Source organism: Mirounga leonina, unplaced genomic scaffold (genome assembly GCF_011800145.1).
Source record: "Mirounga leonina isolate KUSES-001 unplaced genomic scaffold, KU_Mleo_1.0 Mir_168, whole genome shotgun sequence".
NCBI classification, from domain to species: domain Eukaryota; kingdom Metazoa; phylum Chordata; class Mammalia; order Carnivora; family Phocidae; genus Mirounga; species Mirounga leonina.
This window is the reverse complement of record NW_023270426.1, coordinates 59,464,333-59,480,271: the sequence shown is the minus strand read 5'-3', so window position 1 is coordinate 59,480,271 and position 15,939 is coordinate 59,464,333. Positions and strand designations below refer to the sequence as shown.

The following is a 15,939-nucleotide window of genomic DNA, read 5'->3' as shown; positions in this document are numbered from 1 at the left end:
TTCTTCCCATTTATTTTAATTTATTCTTCTACATAATTCATCCTAAGGCATAGTTTTGATTATGCTACTCTTCTCATTTCCCTCTTGGCTACAGAATTAAATTCAAACTCCCTACCCAAGTGTTCAGGGCCCTTTTAAGATGGCTGCACCTATCCTCCTGACTCCTTCTATCATCATGTCTTGTTTACCATTCTCTCCACTGTAATCTACTCCCTCCTTCCCCTGCCTGACTGGGTCCCCGTTCACCTGAAGATCCAGTTTAAGTCCCTCAAAATCCACAACAGTCATATCACCCCACCTTGCTCTTAGGGAGAGCCTCCTGTTAAACAGATTTTTAAAAATTGAGGTGTTACATATTCCTGCTCTTTAATTCTGGAAGAAATAGAGACAATGCTCTTTTTAGGAAATGGGCCTTTTCCAAAGGGAAGAAGTTTCACTTATGTTTCCTGTTTATTTCTTCGGCTGTAGTAACAGTAGAGATTTTACATCCCTCACTGTCTAGCATGGTGCTCTCTATACAGCAACAGTTCCACAATTAATGTTAAGCTCCTTCTTTCTTTCTTTCTCTCTTTCTGTCATATGATTTCATGAGCAAATCTACCCAAATCAGTCAGCCTACCATTAACATTGTTGTTGCTGTTTTTAAACTTCCAGAACTTTAAAGTTGGGAGACCTGGATGTACACTGGAATCATCAGAATTTAAAAACAAACAGAACAAAACAAAACTCAAGCTTCCCCCCAGAACAACGAAATCACAATTTCTGGAGATGGGATAGGCCTTAGGACTTTTTAAAGCCTTCCTAGAGATTACAATGTGTAGCCCAAATTAAGAACCACTGCTTCAGATTAAACTTCACATTTTGTAAAAGAGGAAAGCGAAGCCCTGAGAGGTTAGCTAGCTGACTGCCTAAAGACACAGTTAATTCCTAACAAAGACAGAACTGAGTTAGAGCCTCAGGTACCTTTCCATTGTCCATTGATCTACATTATGCTACCTGAAACATACTTCCAGGCTAGTTGAAGACTTCTTTAATCCCACAGATGTCTTTAATCTTTACAAAGAAGTGAATTAGTAATGGCAAAACCGACTGAATTTAAAAGAGTAAAATCAGAAGCATCATCTTCCATTTTGGAATGACTCCTGAAAATTCCTATTCAGAACTGTTCTGAGATAGTTTGATGGGTGTAGTCCAAGCATCCAAGAGTTGAAATGCAAAACCCATTCTAATCAATTATAAAGACAACTTGCAGCAGAGGCTGAGCTAATCTCTAAAATTCCTCATAGTACTGACATTTTATGAGCTATGTTATGGCCCAAATGTATTGTCATCCACATCTCACACTGTCCCTTGCACATATTAGCTAGGTGAATAAATGTACAAACAGATGTAAGCAGGCATGGAAGCTGGGGGGAGACACTGAAAGCCAGGTCACAGTATCCTTCCTGACGAATGACACCTAAATTGCGCCAATCAGAACCAGATAGGCATACTGACCTCTTTTCCATCTCCCTCAATCCCCTCATCAACAGAAGAATGTTAGCTGTATCCTCTCTTACATGTTGACCTCCCTTCACCTCTGCCTTTGTTCAGGCCTTTACCATTTCTCACCTGGATCTCTAACACAGAAAAAATAAATTCCCAGAAAATGCCAGAATCTCCCTTTCAATTCACTCTCCAGTCTTCTCCAGTCTTCTTTCTAGAACATAAACCTTGATGTGTCACTCTCCTTAACTAACAAAGCTTTGAGTCTAACTTTCTGCCTCTTGCCCCCTGCATGCCATACTCTAGCCACTCTCAACTCTACTACACCAACTCTTGCATGTAGCATTCCTTCTGCCTGGAGTGCCTTCCTCCCACATCTACCTGAGCAAGCCCCAGCATCATTTAAGATGCTGTGTAAATGATACTTTTTCTCCACCCAACATGGAGGTAGGTCTCTCCCTTCTCTGTTTCCGAAGTACTACACTGCTTTTATTACCCTTTTAAAAATCATGCTGTAATTGTCAGTTCTTGTCTGTGTTTCCAGTAAGCTCTTCAATTATCCATTCATCAAGTATTTATTAAGCACCCTCTGTGTCAGACCACTTCTCCGTACTGGGAATATAGTAGAGAACAAAACGAAGCTTCTGCTCTCATGGAGTTCATAGTCTAGCACAGGAAATGGAAAGGCCAACTAAGAAAGGACAGACACCCAGGGGAAAGTGTGATGCAAGCAGAAGGATCTATAATTATGAAGGCCTCCTTGAAGACTTATTCACATTTTCATGCTCTGCCACTAATCCGAACCTAGCAAAAGTCCAATAAACACTGGGTGAATTATTGCTGAGCTCACCGCCTAGTAAGGATATCCCTCCATTTCTCCTACAGTAGTTCCCCTCTGCCTACAGGAAAAATACCCAAACTACAGAAAGCTCTGTACTTCCCATGCTCTCCTAACAAACAGTGGTCCTTTAAGTCCTCATATACCACTGTTCAACAATCCTTTCCATTTGTATCCTTACAACACCTAGTTTTTACTTCCACTTTGGTATATATCCCATATTGCTTTACACTGCAATATGGGATATATCTCATGGGTATCTTTATAATTTTTCCTGGCTGAGTAGGGAGGTTAGTCAAGTTCTCAAAGGAATTTTTGAAGCCTAACGATGTTTCCATAGCTGGGAGGTGCTAGGTGGGAACAGGGACCTGGTGTTAATAGTAGGGGTGATTTATGTGGCTGGCTGGGCCACACCCAGGCACTATCCAAGTTTCTTGTTCTCACGAGGTGCGATTGCCTCCACCTTTACTTAGTTGAGCCTTTCTATAAACTTTCTTTGCTCTCTTCCAAGAGCAGACAAACTAACCAAAAAAAAAAAAAAAAAAAGGAGCGTAGGGGAAAGAATACAGAATTTCATTTTTCAGAAGATCAGAAAAATCCTCTCCCCCACGATACAGGGTAAAGTGCCAAGAGTTAGGAAAACATACTGAATATTCGGTCATTAAGCAGCAAGTCTGCGGCAATGACTCGTGCCTGAGCCAATCATAGTCACCAGATTTGAAAATCTACCATCAGTTAGGGAGCATAAATCCCCTTCTAACTCACTGCAAACAGTCTCAGGAAGTGGAGACTAGGTAAAATCTGGAAGGGACGGTTTTCCAAAGATTTTGAAGGGTTAGAAGAAGAAAAGGTAAAGCTATCTCCCAACGCCCCTCAATCCAGAAGCGCTTTAGTGAACCGCCACCCTTGACTTCCCCCACCTTCTCCATGTGCCCCTTTAACTTCTCTTTACCCTCTCCATCTCCTCCCAGCCCCTCAGGTGCTCCCTCTGTTACCTGCTCACTAAGACTCGAGGCTTGGGTAAAACTGTGCAGCCGAAGTGCCGGCCGGCAAGGAAGGGGTGCAAAGCAGAAGGCGCGGGCGCTCGGATACACGTTCCACCTCTGGAGAAGCGCGCTCCGCCCTCCACGCGGCCTCAGAGCCTCGTTCCGATCCCAGCCAGTTAGCCCCACCCACTCCCTAGTTGGGCCCCGCCCGCTGGGCCAAGAGCTTTTTAGCCCTTGGCAGGCGCCGTACTCCTCCATCCGGCTTGGCCTGACTCTTTCCGCGCCGGCTGGAAGTGCGCTTCCCAGCGCGCAGTGGGTGGGAGCACCCGGCACCTCCCCTGCCTTGCTTCTTGCCTCTGCAGTCAGATCCCCGGGGTGAAGAAAGTGTCTCCTTCTGGGTCGCCAGTGTGCTGCGGTGCCCCTGCGTTAACGCCCCCTTGTGCTGCAGCTACTGAAGCTGCGACTACTCCAGCGCCTAGGTGCGGGTAGAGCAACCTCTGCTCTTTGCGGACCTGGCTGGAGGGTGCGGACAGACTCTCCAGGCCGCGTCTCGGCGCGTCCTTCCTCCTAGTTCTCCCCCCCCCGCCCTCGCGTCTCCCGGATCCCCCGCCCCCTCCTCGCTCTGCGCCTCCTCCCTGGCTGCGGGCTGACCGCTCCACACCGCCGCAGCGCCTAGCGTCTGGACTGCCTGCCGGAGGCACACACGCCTACACCCACTCCGCTCGACCGCACCTCTGCCCAGCATGTCCGCGCTCGAGTGGTACGCCCACAAGTCCCTGGGCGACGGCATCTTCTGGATTCAGGAACGCTTCTATGAGTCGGGCAACCGCGCCAACATATGGCTGGTGCGCGGTTCCGAGCAAGATGTGGTGATAGATACCGGCCTGGGGCTGCGCAGCCTCCCAGAGTACCTGTACTCCTCCGGTCTCTTGCAGGATCACGGGGCCAAAGAGGACGCGGCGTGCCGGCCACTGCTGGCCGTGGCCACCCACGTGCACTTCGACCACTCCGGAGGCCTCTACCAGTTCGACCGGGTGGCCGTGCATCATGCCGAGGCCGAGGCACTGGCTCGCGGGGACAACTTTGAGACCGTGACCTGGCTGTCTGACAGCGAGGTGGTGCGGGCGCCCAGCCCCGGCTGGAGGGCCAGGCAGTTCCGAGTGCAGGCGGTACAGCCCACCCTCATCCTGCAGGATGGTAATGGGCCCTCACGGGCACGCGCTCTGTCATTAAGGGAGGGGATTGGGAAAAACTGTTCGAGGGATGCATGTTGCAGACGTGCGTGGCTATAAGCTGGCCTGTTTTGTCACATCGCAGAAACACCACTACTGTTTCTCCCTTCCCCGAGTAGAAGCCCACTCGATCGGAGCCAAGGCCAGTTCTGGCACCGTGTGGCAACGCCAAGTACTGGAATTAAAGCCGGCCCCACCTCCTAGTCAGTTTCCTGTGTAGGATACAGTAGTAACACTACAGAGGCTTGTGACTAGGGATTCCCCATTCTTTTCCCGAACACCTGTCTGATTTCCAGACGCTTCTCTAGCGAAAAGACTTTTAAGGAATGACTCCTCACAGAGAGTTCATGACATGCTCTGTGCTTTTGAGGCCGGCTGACTTCATCCGCTATGTCAGTGGTCACTGCTGGGTATGAGCAGTTCCCACCTGTAGGTTTAGAAAGCCATTAGAGAGCAGTGGTTCCAATCTGCTCGTGCATCCTAATCTCCATATAGGTTTCTGTTCTTGATGTAGCCTCATTAGAGAAAAGCTTGATGGCGAACATAAAAAGTAGAGTATGTGAGTCTTACATTATGACAATATACGGTCTGGCTTAAAGCAAGGCCTGAAAAAAGTTAATAAGGAGGTTATTTCCGGTGATGGTGTAGTACGTGGACTAATGCATGGATAGCCTTGGGCCTGTGCCTTTGTAAAAGACAGGATGGGGATCAGAGAGAAACTAATGGAATAAAATAAAATAGACGTGGGCCCCAGCCCTCGCAACCCCAGCAGGCACTTAAATAATTGAGCTAATTAGCCACAATAGCAATATTTGTATATTAATTTCCTTTTCTTTTTTAGAATACTTTTGTTGATTTCATTTTATCTTCACAACACGTTTGAAGCGAGGTGGCTGACCACAAAGCAAGATAATGACAAAAGCTAGGATTTGAACCAAGACAAAATAGATCAAAGCATGCAGATCATAAATCCTACCCCATAAATATATTATGGTAATTCTGAGTAAGATATGAAACCCCCTTCTCATATTTTTATCTTGAAACCATTTCAATTGCCAATTTTATTTATTAAAACGTTACTCCAAGAGGTAGAAATATCCTGTTGCACAATAAGGCTACTTTATGACTGACCAATATGACAAATAATGAAATATTTCACAATCATCAGTTTATCATACAGATGAGATCTTGATCACTTGAAATAGAAAAAAAATAGAAAGCAAGATTCTGTACCTCACACCCCACTGAAAAAGTCTTTTAATTAAAATTTTAAATCTAAAGATTAAAGACTGGTTAGGTGGGAGTCATTATTTGACAATTTGAAATGAAAGAAAAGTACATTTACAGTATTTCTTGTATTTCTTGGTAAAATTGATACTTTTTAGAGGTAGGATTTCCATGCAGTTGATGGGTATTCAGAGTAAATTCATTGTAGCACTGAGACCAAAAAATGTTTACATTAGTATTTAAAATGTATTAATTTGTCTGAATGAATAAATTACTTCTGATTTATTTACTTTTGCTCCTGTGCCAGCAATAGGAAATCAATGGTGAAAGAATGATAAGAATTACTGTTTTATAGGTGAAGAGTCCAAGCAGGCCTGAATATCATGCCTGAGGTCACAGATCCTGTTTGGAAAAGAGCTAGGACTAGAATCCAGGTTTCCTAAATCTCAGTTGATGGTAGTAACATTATCCATTTTGGAACTACAGGGGGCCTGTAAGCCTTTGAAAGTGTGGGGGGAAAAAGCTTAATATTTACCAAACACTTAAAACTGAGAATAGGGTGTTAAATAAAAAGGTGTTTTTCATTAGGAGCAGAATGCCTCACCTCTCAAGTAGTATCTAATTTCCTCTTTTCTCAGGAATATTAATTTCCTTTCTCTTCTGAATGGTGTGGCCTGCTAACTTGCTGTTATCATAATCCAGATGCCTGGAAGGAGATACAAAATACTTATATGAAAAATTCATACACAGTTACACACACACACACACACACAGCACATATCCAAACAGCATGAGGTCATTGTTTTAGTTAGAGCATAAGGAGACTAAAGTCATTAGTTTATTACATTTCATTTAGTGAACTGATGATCACTTGTCATGAGGAAGCATAAATCTGGGCACGGTATAACTAACCCAAAAGCTGACTTGTAAATGAGGGACAAGGAGAGATCATCATCCAGTGTATCATCTTAGATGGAAAAACAACTCCCCCTACTAATAGTAACATAGTATCCTCCTATAAAAAGATAGATAAACCTTAGGTTAATATACTACCTTCTTGATGGGGCATACGTCTCTTTGTTTTTCACAATATTCAAATGATATGAAGTGCAGGCATTTTGTCCCCTGTTATAGACGTTTAAACAATTTGCCTAGAGTCACCAAAATAATCACAGTTATGACAGGTAGACTTAAATCATTTGGGGAGGTTAAAAAGAAAAAATAGAACCCAGAAAGGTAGCAGGTTGAAAAACACATCTAACTTGACTCCATCCCAAACCTGACTAAGACTACTATAAAGGGACCGTGGTTTGTCTGTTTAACTGTAAATCCATATTGAACTATTTCAGATGCTGCAGAGTAAATGTGATAACTGAGTCAGCGTTTTATCTTCTGGCAGCAATGGGAAATCAAGAGCCAATCCAGTCTGCACTGCAGGAACCTTAAAAGGCTCAGGAATTAGCAGTAGCTGGTACCTTAGTGGCGGCGAAGGAAAGAATACTAAAATAAGTAGAATTGGTTGAAAGCCATTTAAGAGGTTATTGAAACTCTGGAATGCCTATCTGGTTAGTGTGTCCTCTGGGGGTGGGTAAAGCAGAGGAGTTTCTTGATTGAAAGATGCTAAGTACTATTGAGCTCAGGATTCAGTATGGAAAATAGAAGTGTGTGTGTGTATGTGTGTGCGAGAGAGAGAGAGAGAGAGAGAGAGAAAGAGAGAGAGTGTATGTTCCCTACAAGTTTCCAAGAAGGATAGACCCAGGTCTTTACCCGCCAAGTAGCAAATTGGAAGAATCTTACCTGGGAAATGCATCCAGCCCTGGAGGAAAGACTAAGATGCTGATCTCTAATCAATCTTTGGCTTGATCTCTCCACAGTGAAGCCTTGGTCACTAGTTCCATGCATGTGCTTCAAGCAGCCTTTTCACCCCCCATTCTTAAACAGGCAACCAAGCATTATGAAGAATCTGAGAAAATCATCTAACATGAGATCAAATACTAAAACAAATAACATAAGGCAATTTGAGGGTTGACGATTATCATTAATAGTATTAGGGGATGACAGAAGCTATTGTATTCAAGATATCCAAGAGACAATAGGATGCTTTAAAAATAAGGAACAGAACAGTATATGCGCACGCGTGTGCACACACACACACACACGAGTCTTGGAATTTAAAATGGCAGAAGTTTTTTTTTTAAAGATTTATTTATTTCAGAGAGAGAGAGAGAGTGCATGTGCAACAGGGGGAGGGGCAGAGGGTGAGGGAAAGAGAGAGAGAGAAGCAGACACATGCCTGCCCCATATGGCGGTCAACGTGGGGTTCAACATGGGGCTTGACCCCATCACCCTTAGAAGATGACCTGAGCTAAAATAGTCACTTAACTGACTGAGCCACCCAGGGACCCCTAAAATGGTAGAAGTTTCTTAGTAGAACTGAAAGATAAAGTTGAAAAAAGAAAGAGCAGATAGGCAAAATGAAAACTAGGAGAGAACCAATAGAACCAGTTTGGAAAATTCAACACTGGAATAAAAGAAGCACAGATAGAATAGAGAAAATGGAGGAAAAGAAAGCATAATAGAGATAATTCATGAAAATATCCCATAATTAAGGGATGTAAATTTTTAGACTGAGAGAGCCCACAGAGTTCCTAGCATGAATAAAAACCCACCCAACCAAATGCACATTATTGTAAAATTTCAGAATATTAGAATCAAGCTTCCAGAAATTTAAATTAAAAAGTCATCTATACAGGGGCACCTGGGTGGCTCTGTTAGTCAAGCGTCTGACTGTTGGTTTCAGCTCAGGTCATGATCTCAGGGTCCTGGGATCAGCTCTAGGTAGGGCTCTGAGCTCAGTGGGGAGTCTGCTTGTGGATTCTCTCTCCCTTTCTCTCTGCCATTCCCCCCTACCCCCGTCTTAAATAAATAAATAAATCTTTTTTAAAAAGTCATCTATACAGATCATAATGGCTTTGGAGCCAGAAAAGAAGAACTATGTCTTATTTGAATACAATTCACTTTCAATTTAGAATTCTACATCCATTTCACTAACAGTGAAGTTCTCAAAAAGGTATTTCCCAAATGCTGTTACTTAGAAACTTACTAAGATGCAATTTTATCCTGTTTACTCCCTTCAAAATAAGGAAGTAAAGCAAGAAGAAGACTTGGAATACAGGAAACATGAGATACAAGAAAAAGTTGAAAGGAAGCATCAGGATGATGGCAAAGATGGTACTCCAACAATGACATTATGCCAGATGTAAAGAGCTCCACACTGGAGCAGTTAAGTCATTAATCTTTTGGAGGATGAGAAGATGAGAAATATATACATGTGTAGTGCCAGTAGGAGAAGAGTGAAGAGTAAAGAGAGCTAAAAATTCTTATATTTCATCATGGAAGTCGACCAGTATCATCTAAAATTTAAAAACCAAGAAATGGTAATACATGAATGAAATCAGTACAGTATATTGAATTTGTAAATCAATAAATGAAATATAAAAATTATTTAGAGATGGGTATATCTAGTAGAGGCAGCTACCAGAAGAAAAATTGTTAAAAAATGGTTGATTCTTGGGAGCAGGATTGGAGATAGAGTCAGAATGGGGCAAATAACTTTTTCATACATTTTAAGCCCTTTTGGAATATTTTATTTGAAATATATACATATATTTCTTTAATTAAAAATGAAATTAAAAAATGGGGTATACCAAGATGGGAAAGGATATTTAGAAGCCAAGAGAAGTTTAGTATGGCTGGAATCTGATAACTGGGTCAGGGTGACGGCTTGGAAGGATATTGTGGGTAAGTGTGTGTGTGATTATATATTTATATATATGATATTTTTTTTATATATGGATACATTTCATAGGCAATTCTGATTCTTGTAAGAGAAGTTTTGATGAAATTATATATGTGAGCATTATAAGCATATGGGAGGCACATATAAAGCCATAGGGTAATGGTAGACCTAATGATATTTAGCCATATGGCCTTATCAACTGCTTACAGTTGGTATCTATTTGATAGGTGGGCACTTTTGACTTATCTGTTGCTAAATATTTTGAATATCACTTGGATATAACCAATGATCTATAAGATTCTATCCCTGCATTGGCAATTATCCACAGATTTCTTTTTGATTCAACTTCCCTCCCCTCCTTTCTATACACTTATGAAAACATCAGTCTCTGACAGCTCCATTATTACACCAACCTAGCTATAATTTCTTTACCTTACCTGCCAACCATACATAAATGACATAAATGGGGTTTGTGATCCCCAGAGGCTCTTTAAATCTGGAACAATTATCTTGTAAAGGAGTCTGGCCCCTTATAACTATCCTTGGTAGATACCTAGGAATGGAATCCCTGGATCTTATGGTAAGTAGATGTTAATTTTTTAAGACAGTGCCTGTTTTCCAAAGTAGTTATACCGCTTTACACTCCTACATGCAATGGGTAAGAGTTCCTGTTTCTCCACATCTTTGTCAACACTTGTTTTTGTCCATCTCTTTTTATTTTAGCCATTCTCATGAGTGTGTAGTGGTATTTCATTGTGGTTTTATTTGCATCTCCCTGATAACTAATGATGTTGAGCATATTTTCAGGTACTTATTTGCTATTCAAATATCTTTGTTAAAGGTTCTATTAAAATCTCTCCTCCTTTCTAAAAATTTTTATTTTTGTTTTCTTATTATTGAGTTGTGAGTAATCTTTATATATACTGAATTTACATTTCTGGGATAAACCTCATTTGGTCATTATCCTATTTATAAATTGCTGTACTTAATTTGCCAATATTTTGATAATGATTTTGAGACAACTATCATTAGGAATTTTGGTTTGTAATTTTCTTTTTTTACATTGTCTTTGTCTACAATTGAATTTGAAAGCTTTCCCTCCTCATCTATATTTTGAAAGTCTAGATTCTTTCCCTATCTTGAGTGACTGACAGAATTGACCAATGAAGCCATCTTTGCGCCTGGACTTTTCCTTGTGGGGAGATTTAAATTATTAACCAATTTCTTTGCTTGATATAGGTCTATTTAGATTTTCTATTTCTTCTTCAATCACTTTAGGTAATTTGTCTCTTCCTAAGAATTTGTCTTTTTCAATTAAGTTGTCAAATTTGTTTACTTAAAGTTATTCATAATATTCCCTTATACTCCTTTTAATTTCCTTAGGGTCTGTAGTGATTTCCCTTCTTTCATTCCTGATTTTTGCAATTTGTGTTTTCTGTAACTTTTTTCTTTGTCTAGCCAGTGGCATATCAATTTTGTTGCTCTTTTCAGTGAACCAACTATTGATTTCTTTGATTTTTTTCCTAATGATATTTGTTTCTTATTTATTCCTGTGCTGGCCTTTATTATTTATTCCTTAACGCTTACTTATATTTGATTTGCTCCTTTTCCTAACTTCTTAAGATCAAAACTTTGGTTAGAAACTTTGGTTTTAAACAGTTAACCCTTTATAAATAAGCATTTAAAGCAATAAATTTTTTTCTAAGCACTGCATGAGCTGCATCCCATAGATTTTGGTATATTTTATTTTTATTTTCATTCAGTTCAAGAGATTTTCTAGTCTCCTTTGTGATTTCATCTTTGACCCATAAGTTATGTAGAACTGTGATGCTTACTTTGTGTATATTTGGATATTTCCCATATTTATTTTTGTTATTAATTTCTAATTATGTTGTAGTCAAGGAACATATTTTTATGATTTTATTCCTTTCACATTTACTGAGACTTGCTTTATGTATAGCCTGATGAATATTCCAAGTGCAATTAAAAAGAATGTATGCTGTTTTAAGATAAAGCATATTATATATGTCACTTAGGTCAAACTGGTTGATAGTATTGTTCACATCTTCTGTATTCTTACTGATTTTCTATCTACTTGTTTTACAAATTATTCAGAGAGGAATATTTAAATCTCTAAGCATAATTGTTTAACTGTTTATTCTTTTTTAAAAAATATTTATTTGAGAGAAAGCATGAATGAGCGCGGGGGAGGGGCAGAGGGAGAGGGAAAAAGAGTGTTAAGCAGACTCCACGCTGAGGATGGAGCCTGTCATGGGGCTCAATACCACGACCCTAAGATCATGACCTGAGGCGATATCAAGAGTCCAGCGCTTAACCAACTGTGCCAACCAGGCGCCCCTGAACTGTTTATTCTTATTTCAGTTTTGTCAGTTTTTACTTCATGAATTTTTAGTCTCTTTTTTAGGTACAAGCACATTTATAATTTTTTAGTGTGTTGACTTAATGTATATCCTAATAAAATGTACCTCTTTTCCCTTCACCAATAGTCCTTATTTTGTCTAATATTAATATAGCCACTCTAGTTCTCTTATTAATCTCTATATGGTATAACTTTTTCAACCTCTTTTTGTCTTTGACCTTACAGTTCCTCTCTGATAGACTGCATATATACCTTGCTTTTTATTATTATTATTATTATTTTTAAAGAGGTTATTTATTTGAGAGAGAGAGAGCATGCGTGCACGAGTTGGGGGAGGAAAGGGGGAGGGAGATGGAGCATCAGACTCCCCACTGAGCAGGGAGTCTGACATAGGGCTCGATCCCAGGATCCTGAGATCATGACCTGAGCTGAATTCAGACGCTTAACCAACTGAGCCACCCAGGCATCCCTGTACCTTGCTTTTTAAATCTATTTTGACAATCTCTGCCTTTGATTAGAATGTTTATCCCATTAACATTTAATGTAATTATTGATGTAGTTGAATTTAGGTCTGCCATTTTGTTATTTGTTTCTATGTCTATTTCTTATTTATCCCTCTTTTCTGCTTTCATTGTCTTTTAGGTTTAACAAATTATGATTATTACACTGTTTTAATTCCCCTATTAACTTTTTAACTATATGTCTTTAATTTTTTACTCTGTGTGTGTTTTCACTAAAGATAACAATATGGGACTTTTAAATTATGATGATTTACTTAAGTTAGTACTGGTTTAAATCCAGTGAAACAGCAATTTTGCACTCATACCTCAAAGAGCAGCATTCATGAATTGTGTCATTGTACCATGGGTGTACTGAAATATAAAAGTTTTGTGGTCAAATAAGTTTGAGAAATGGTACAACCATATCTCCCTTGTGTATATTTATACTGTAGATTAGCATAGTAAAAAGCTCTCAGAAGCCCTGTAGAAAAAAAGCTGCTTCATTTTCTTTGAAGAAAGGGTTTCCAATACTATTTGACTACAGAATCTTCCTTTTCTTTTATGTATCACAACAACCTACAGAAATAGCATTCCACATAACTCACTTTGACAAACACTGGTCAAGCAAACAATAGAAATGAAATACAGGCAACTTATTTTTAATTCATCATTAAGAAGTATTGTGTTTTTGAAATAAAATTGAAAGAAGTGTCATCCTTCCAGACCTCTTTAAAACCAACTAATGTTCTTTTATTCTTTAAATGATTGAAGTCAAGTATACAACATGTTTATCTGTAAGCTCTGTTTCCATTTGTAGGGGATGTGATCAACCTTGGTGACAGACAGCTCACTGTTATGCACATGCCTGGTCACTCCAGGGGCAGTATTTGCTTACATGACAAAGACCGGAAGATTCTCTTCAGTGGAGATGTCGTGTATGATGGATCACTGATTGACTGGCTCCCATACAGCAGGATAAGTGACTATGTTGGAACCTGTGAACGTCTGATAGAATTAGTGGACAGAGGTCTGGTAGAGAAGGTGCTTCCTGGGCACTTCAATACCTTTGGTGCTGAAAGGCTTTTTCGATTGGCTTCTAACTATATTTCAAAAGCTGGGATATGTCACAAAGTTTCCACTTTTGCCATGCGATCTCTTGCAAGTTTAGCCTTACGTGTAACAAATTCTAGGACCTCACCCTAGTATCTATACTGATAACCTATTGTGATTAGTTCTATAAATTAATCCAATTCATTTTGTGTTGTTTAAAGTGATTAATAGTGAGCATTTCAATGAGTGCTTTATTAGAGAAAAAAAGATTGAGAGTAAGCCAAAAAAGGAGGTTCTTTGTTTAAATTTCTTTCTTCCAAATAAGAAATCAATAAAATAAGCTTATAATTTGCCAAGCTGTCATCTTATAATATTTGTCACCTTGTAACATCCAGAAATGACATAGAACTATACGCAAAAGCAAGGAGGCATTTTGCAGTAACAGAAAGAACTGTCCCTGCTCCCATTTGGCTTATTTTATTTCCTAGATGACCTAGAAAAAGAGGCATAAAGTTTTATGTTTATACTCCAAACTTGATATTTTTAGTATTTTATTTAAAGGTAAAGGTTCTTGAGTTTAAAATACATTAGTAGTCAATACAAACATATAAATTAACATTTAAAATGACAGCTAAAACAGTCCATTGTTATGGCACAGAATTTTTATGCTTCGTTTATTTATTCTTAATGTAATTATAGCGTACATTATATGTTGTGTAATTTTACTTACAAAGAGTACAATGAATTTTGTTTATTGCAAAGCTTTAAATATAACTTGCAGAGTGCTTCAGTAAAAAGCTACTAATAGCATTGTCTGTTATGTGCGTGTAATATTTTCAATCATAAAAGTGAAATTCAAATGTCTGTAATCTAATTACAAATTGTCAGATTTCTCAAAAGGACACTGTCAGGCAAATTTGAAAATATACACATTGAAAATAATTTTTTATTATATCCTATTTTAATATTAACAGCTATTATAAACAAACCTTTTCTTGTTAAATAGCAGCTTCAGTATGTGTCATATTTTATAGTATCAGAACAACTATAGAGATCTATGAATCCTGATAGAAATCATTCTTTTACTTACCATAACATACGTATGTACCACAGAAGGCTTTTCAGATTAATTGCAAAATATGCATTAGATATTGACTTAGAGTGAATTGCCTTTTTTTATCCTGATTCACAACACCTATTCCTGTTCAGTATTCTTTGTCTTGAATGAAAAAAAGTCTACATTTATAAAGTTATAGGAAAGGTTTGCTCACTATTTAGTAAAACATTTTGGTTTGGTGCTCTTTATAATTTATTAAAAAGCCTTTTGGAGTATTTCATAAAGGTTTTTTAAACAGTTTTTTCACTGCCTTTTTATTATTGACATGTCCAAAACCAAACTGAGATAGCTTTGGAAACCAGATTTTTTTAGTATTAAGAAGGTTTAGCAACTTTGATTTCTGAAAAATTGTGAAATGTTCCCACCCTCCACCCACCCAGGTTCTTTAGTCTTTTATTCATTCAACACATGCACACCCACACATACCACATGGATACACACAGTCACATACATATATACATGCACAGTATTGTGCTAAACACTGTGGAAGCTTAAAAAGTCAAAGAGACTACATCTTAGCTGGAAGTAGAAGGCAAAACATGAATAATAATATATGCAGGTTGAAGCTAATACAAATTACACAATAGTATCAGGGACATAAGTGGAGGGATGTGGAGTTTGGTTAGGAAAAGATTCCTGAAGGAGGGGTTTTTCAGTCAGATCGGAAAGACGATTTGTTAGGTGGTCAGGATAGGGGACAAAAGATCCAAGAATAGGGATGGAAGCACTGCTGTCTAAAGTAGTGACAATTTAAATTTAATTTTCAGGAATCTTAGATCTTCCAAACACCAAGTATTTAGCATGAGAAAGGTGGGTTTGTGATTGTGTATGTAAGAATCATCCTCAATGACAGACAAGCTACACTGCCACATGCCACCAAATAAATCTCATTCAAGGCAGTTGGTCTGTTTCAATTGATAGTACAACATCAAGAATTTAGATTTGGTTCAGGGCAACTACAATCACTTAATGAGCCTTAAATATAGCCATTATTTTTATATCAGTAGCACAAAAAAGAAAAAACACAAAACCAAAAGTCCTTAACCATTGACCATTTTATCATACTTTAGGACTTAAAAAAAAAATCAGGGTATAGTAGGCACTAAGTTTTATTGAGAAATATTTAAACCTGATGAAGGCTTTCTTTATTTCTTAAAAGTATAATTTTTCAAAACATGTTAATTTTATTTTTAAATTCCCCAATTTTTTTTCCAGTTTTTCAAGTTGTACAAAATCATAAGACTGTGATATTTTGCTTTTGTTTCAGTGTGAATAAATTGGGGAAAGGATCTATCATTCATTTAGTGCCCATGCTATGCATTTTA

The 15,939-nt window shown here is 38.8% G+C and overlaps 2 protein-coding genes across 4 annotated transcripts in view; one reads left to right on the top strand and one right to left on the bottom strand.

Annotated features, from left to right (window-relative positions):
* The window catches only part of POLR3G (RNA polymerase III subunit G), a 42,915-nt gene extending 39,432 nt beyond the window's left edge, over positions 1-3,483 (bottom strand). For both annotated transcript variants that reach the window (XM_035014844.1, XM_035014845.1), the window contains exon 1: positions 3,319-3,483. The gene's annotated coding sequence lies outside the window, so the exon portion shown is untranslated. The remainder of the gene's footprint in view (positions 1-3,318) is intronic.
* A 468-nt stretch (positions 3,484-3,951) lies between these two features.
* MBLAC2 (metallo-beta-lactamase domain containing 2) lies at positions 3,952-13,777 on the top strand. Of its 2 annotated transcripts, XM_035014843.1 has the most exons (3): positions 3,952-4,154; positions 4,245-4,506; positions 13,265-13,777. In XM_035014843.1, exons 1-3 carry the CDS (start codon positions 4,053-4,055, stop codon positions 13,648-13,650), a joined length of 750 nt encoding a protein of 249 aa, XP_034870734.1. In that variant the 5' UTR covers positions 3,952-4,052; the 3' UTR covers positions 13,651-13,777. The 2 variants fall into 2 exon arrangements, with proteins under 2 accessions (XP_034870734.1, XP_034870733.1); XM_035014842.1 differs by having other exon boundaries at positions 3,952-4,506.
* Positions 13,778-15,939: the final 2,162 nt, after the last annotated feature.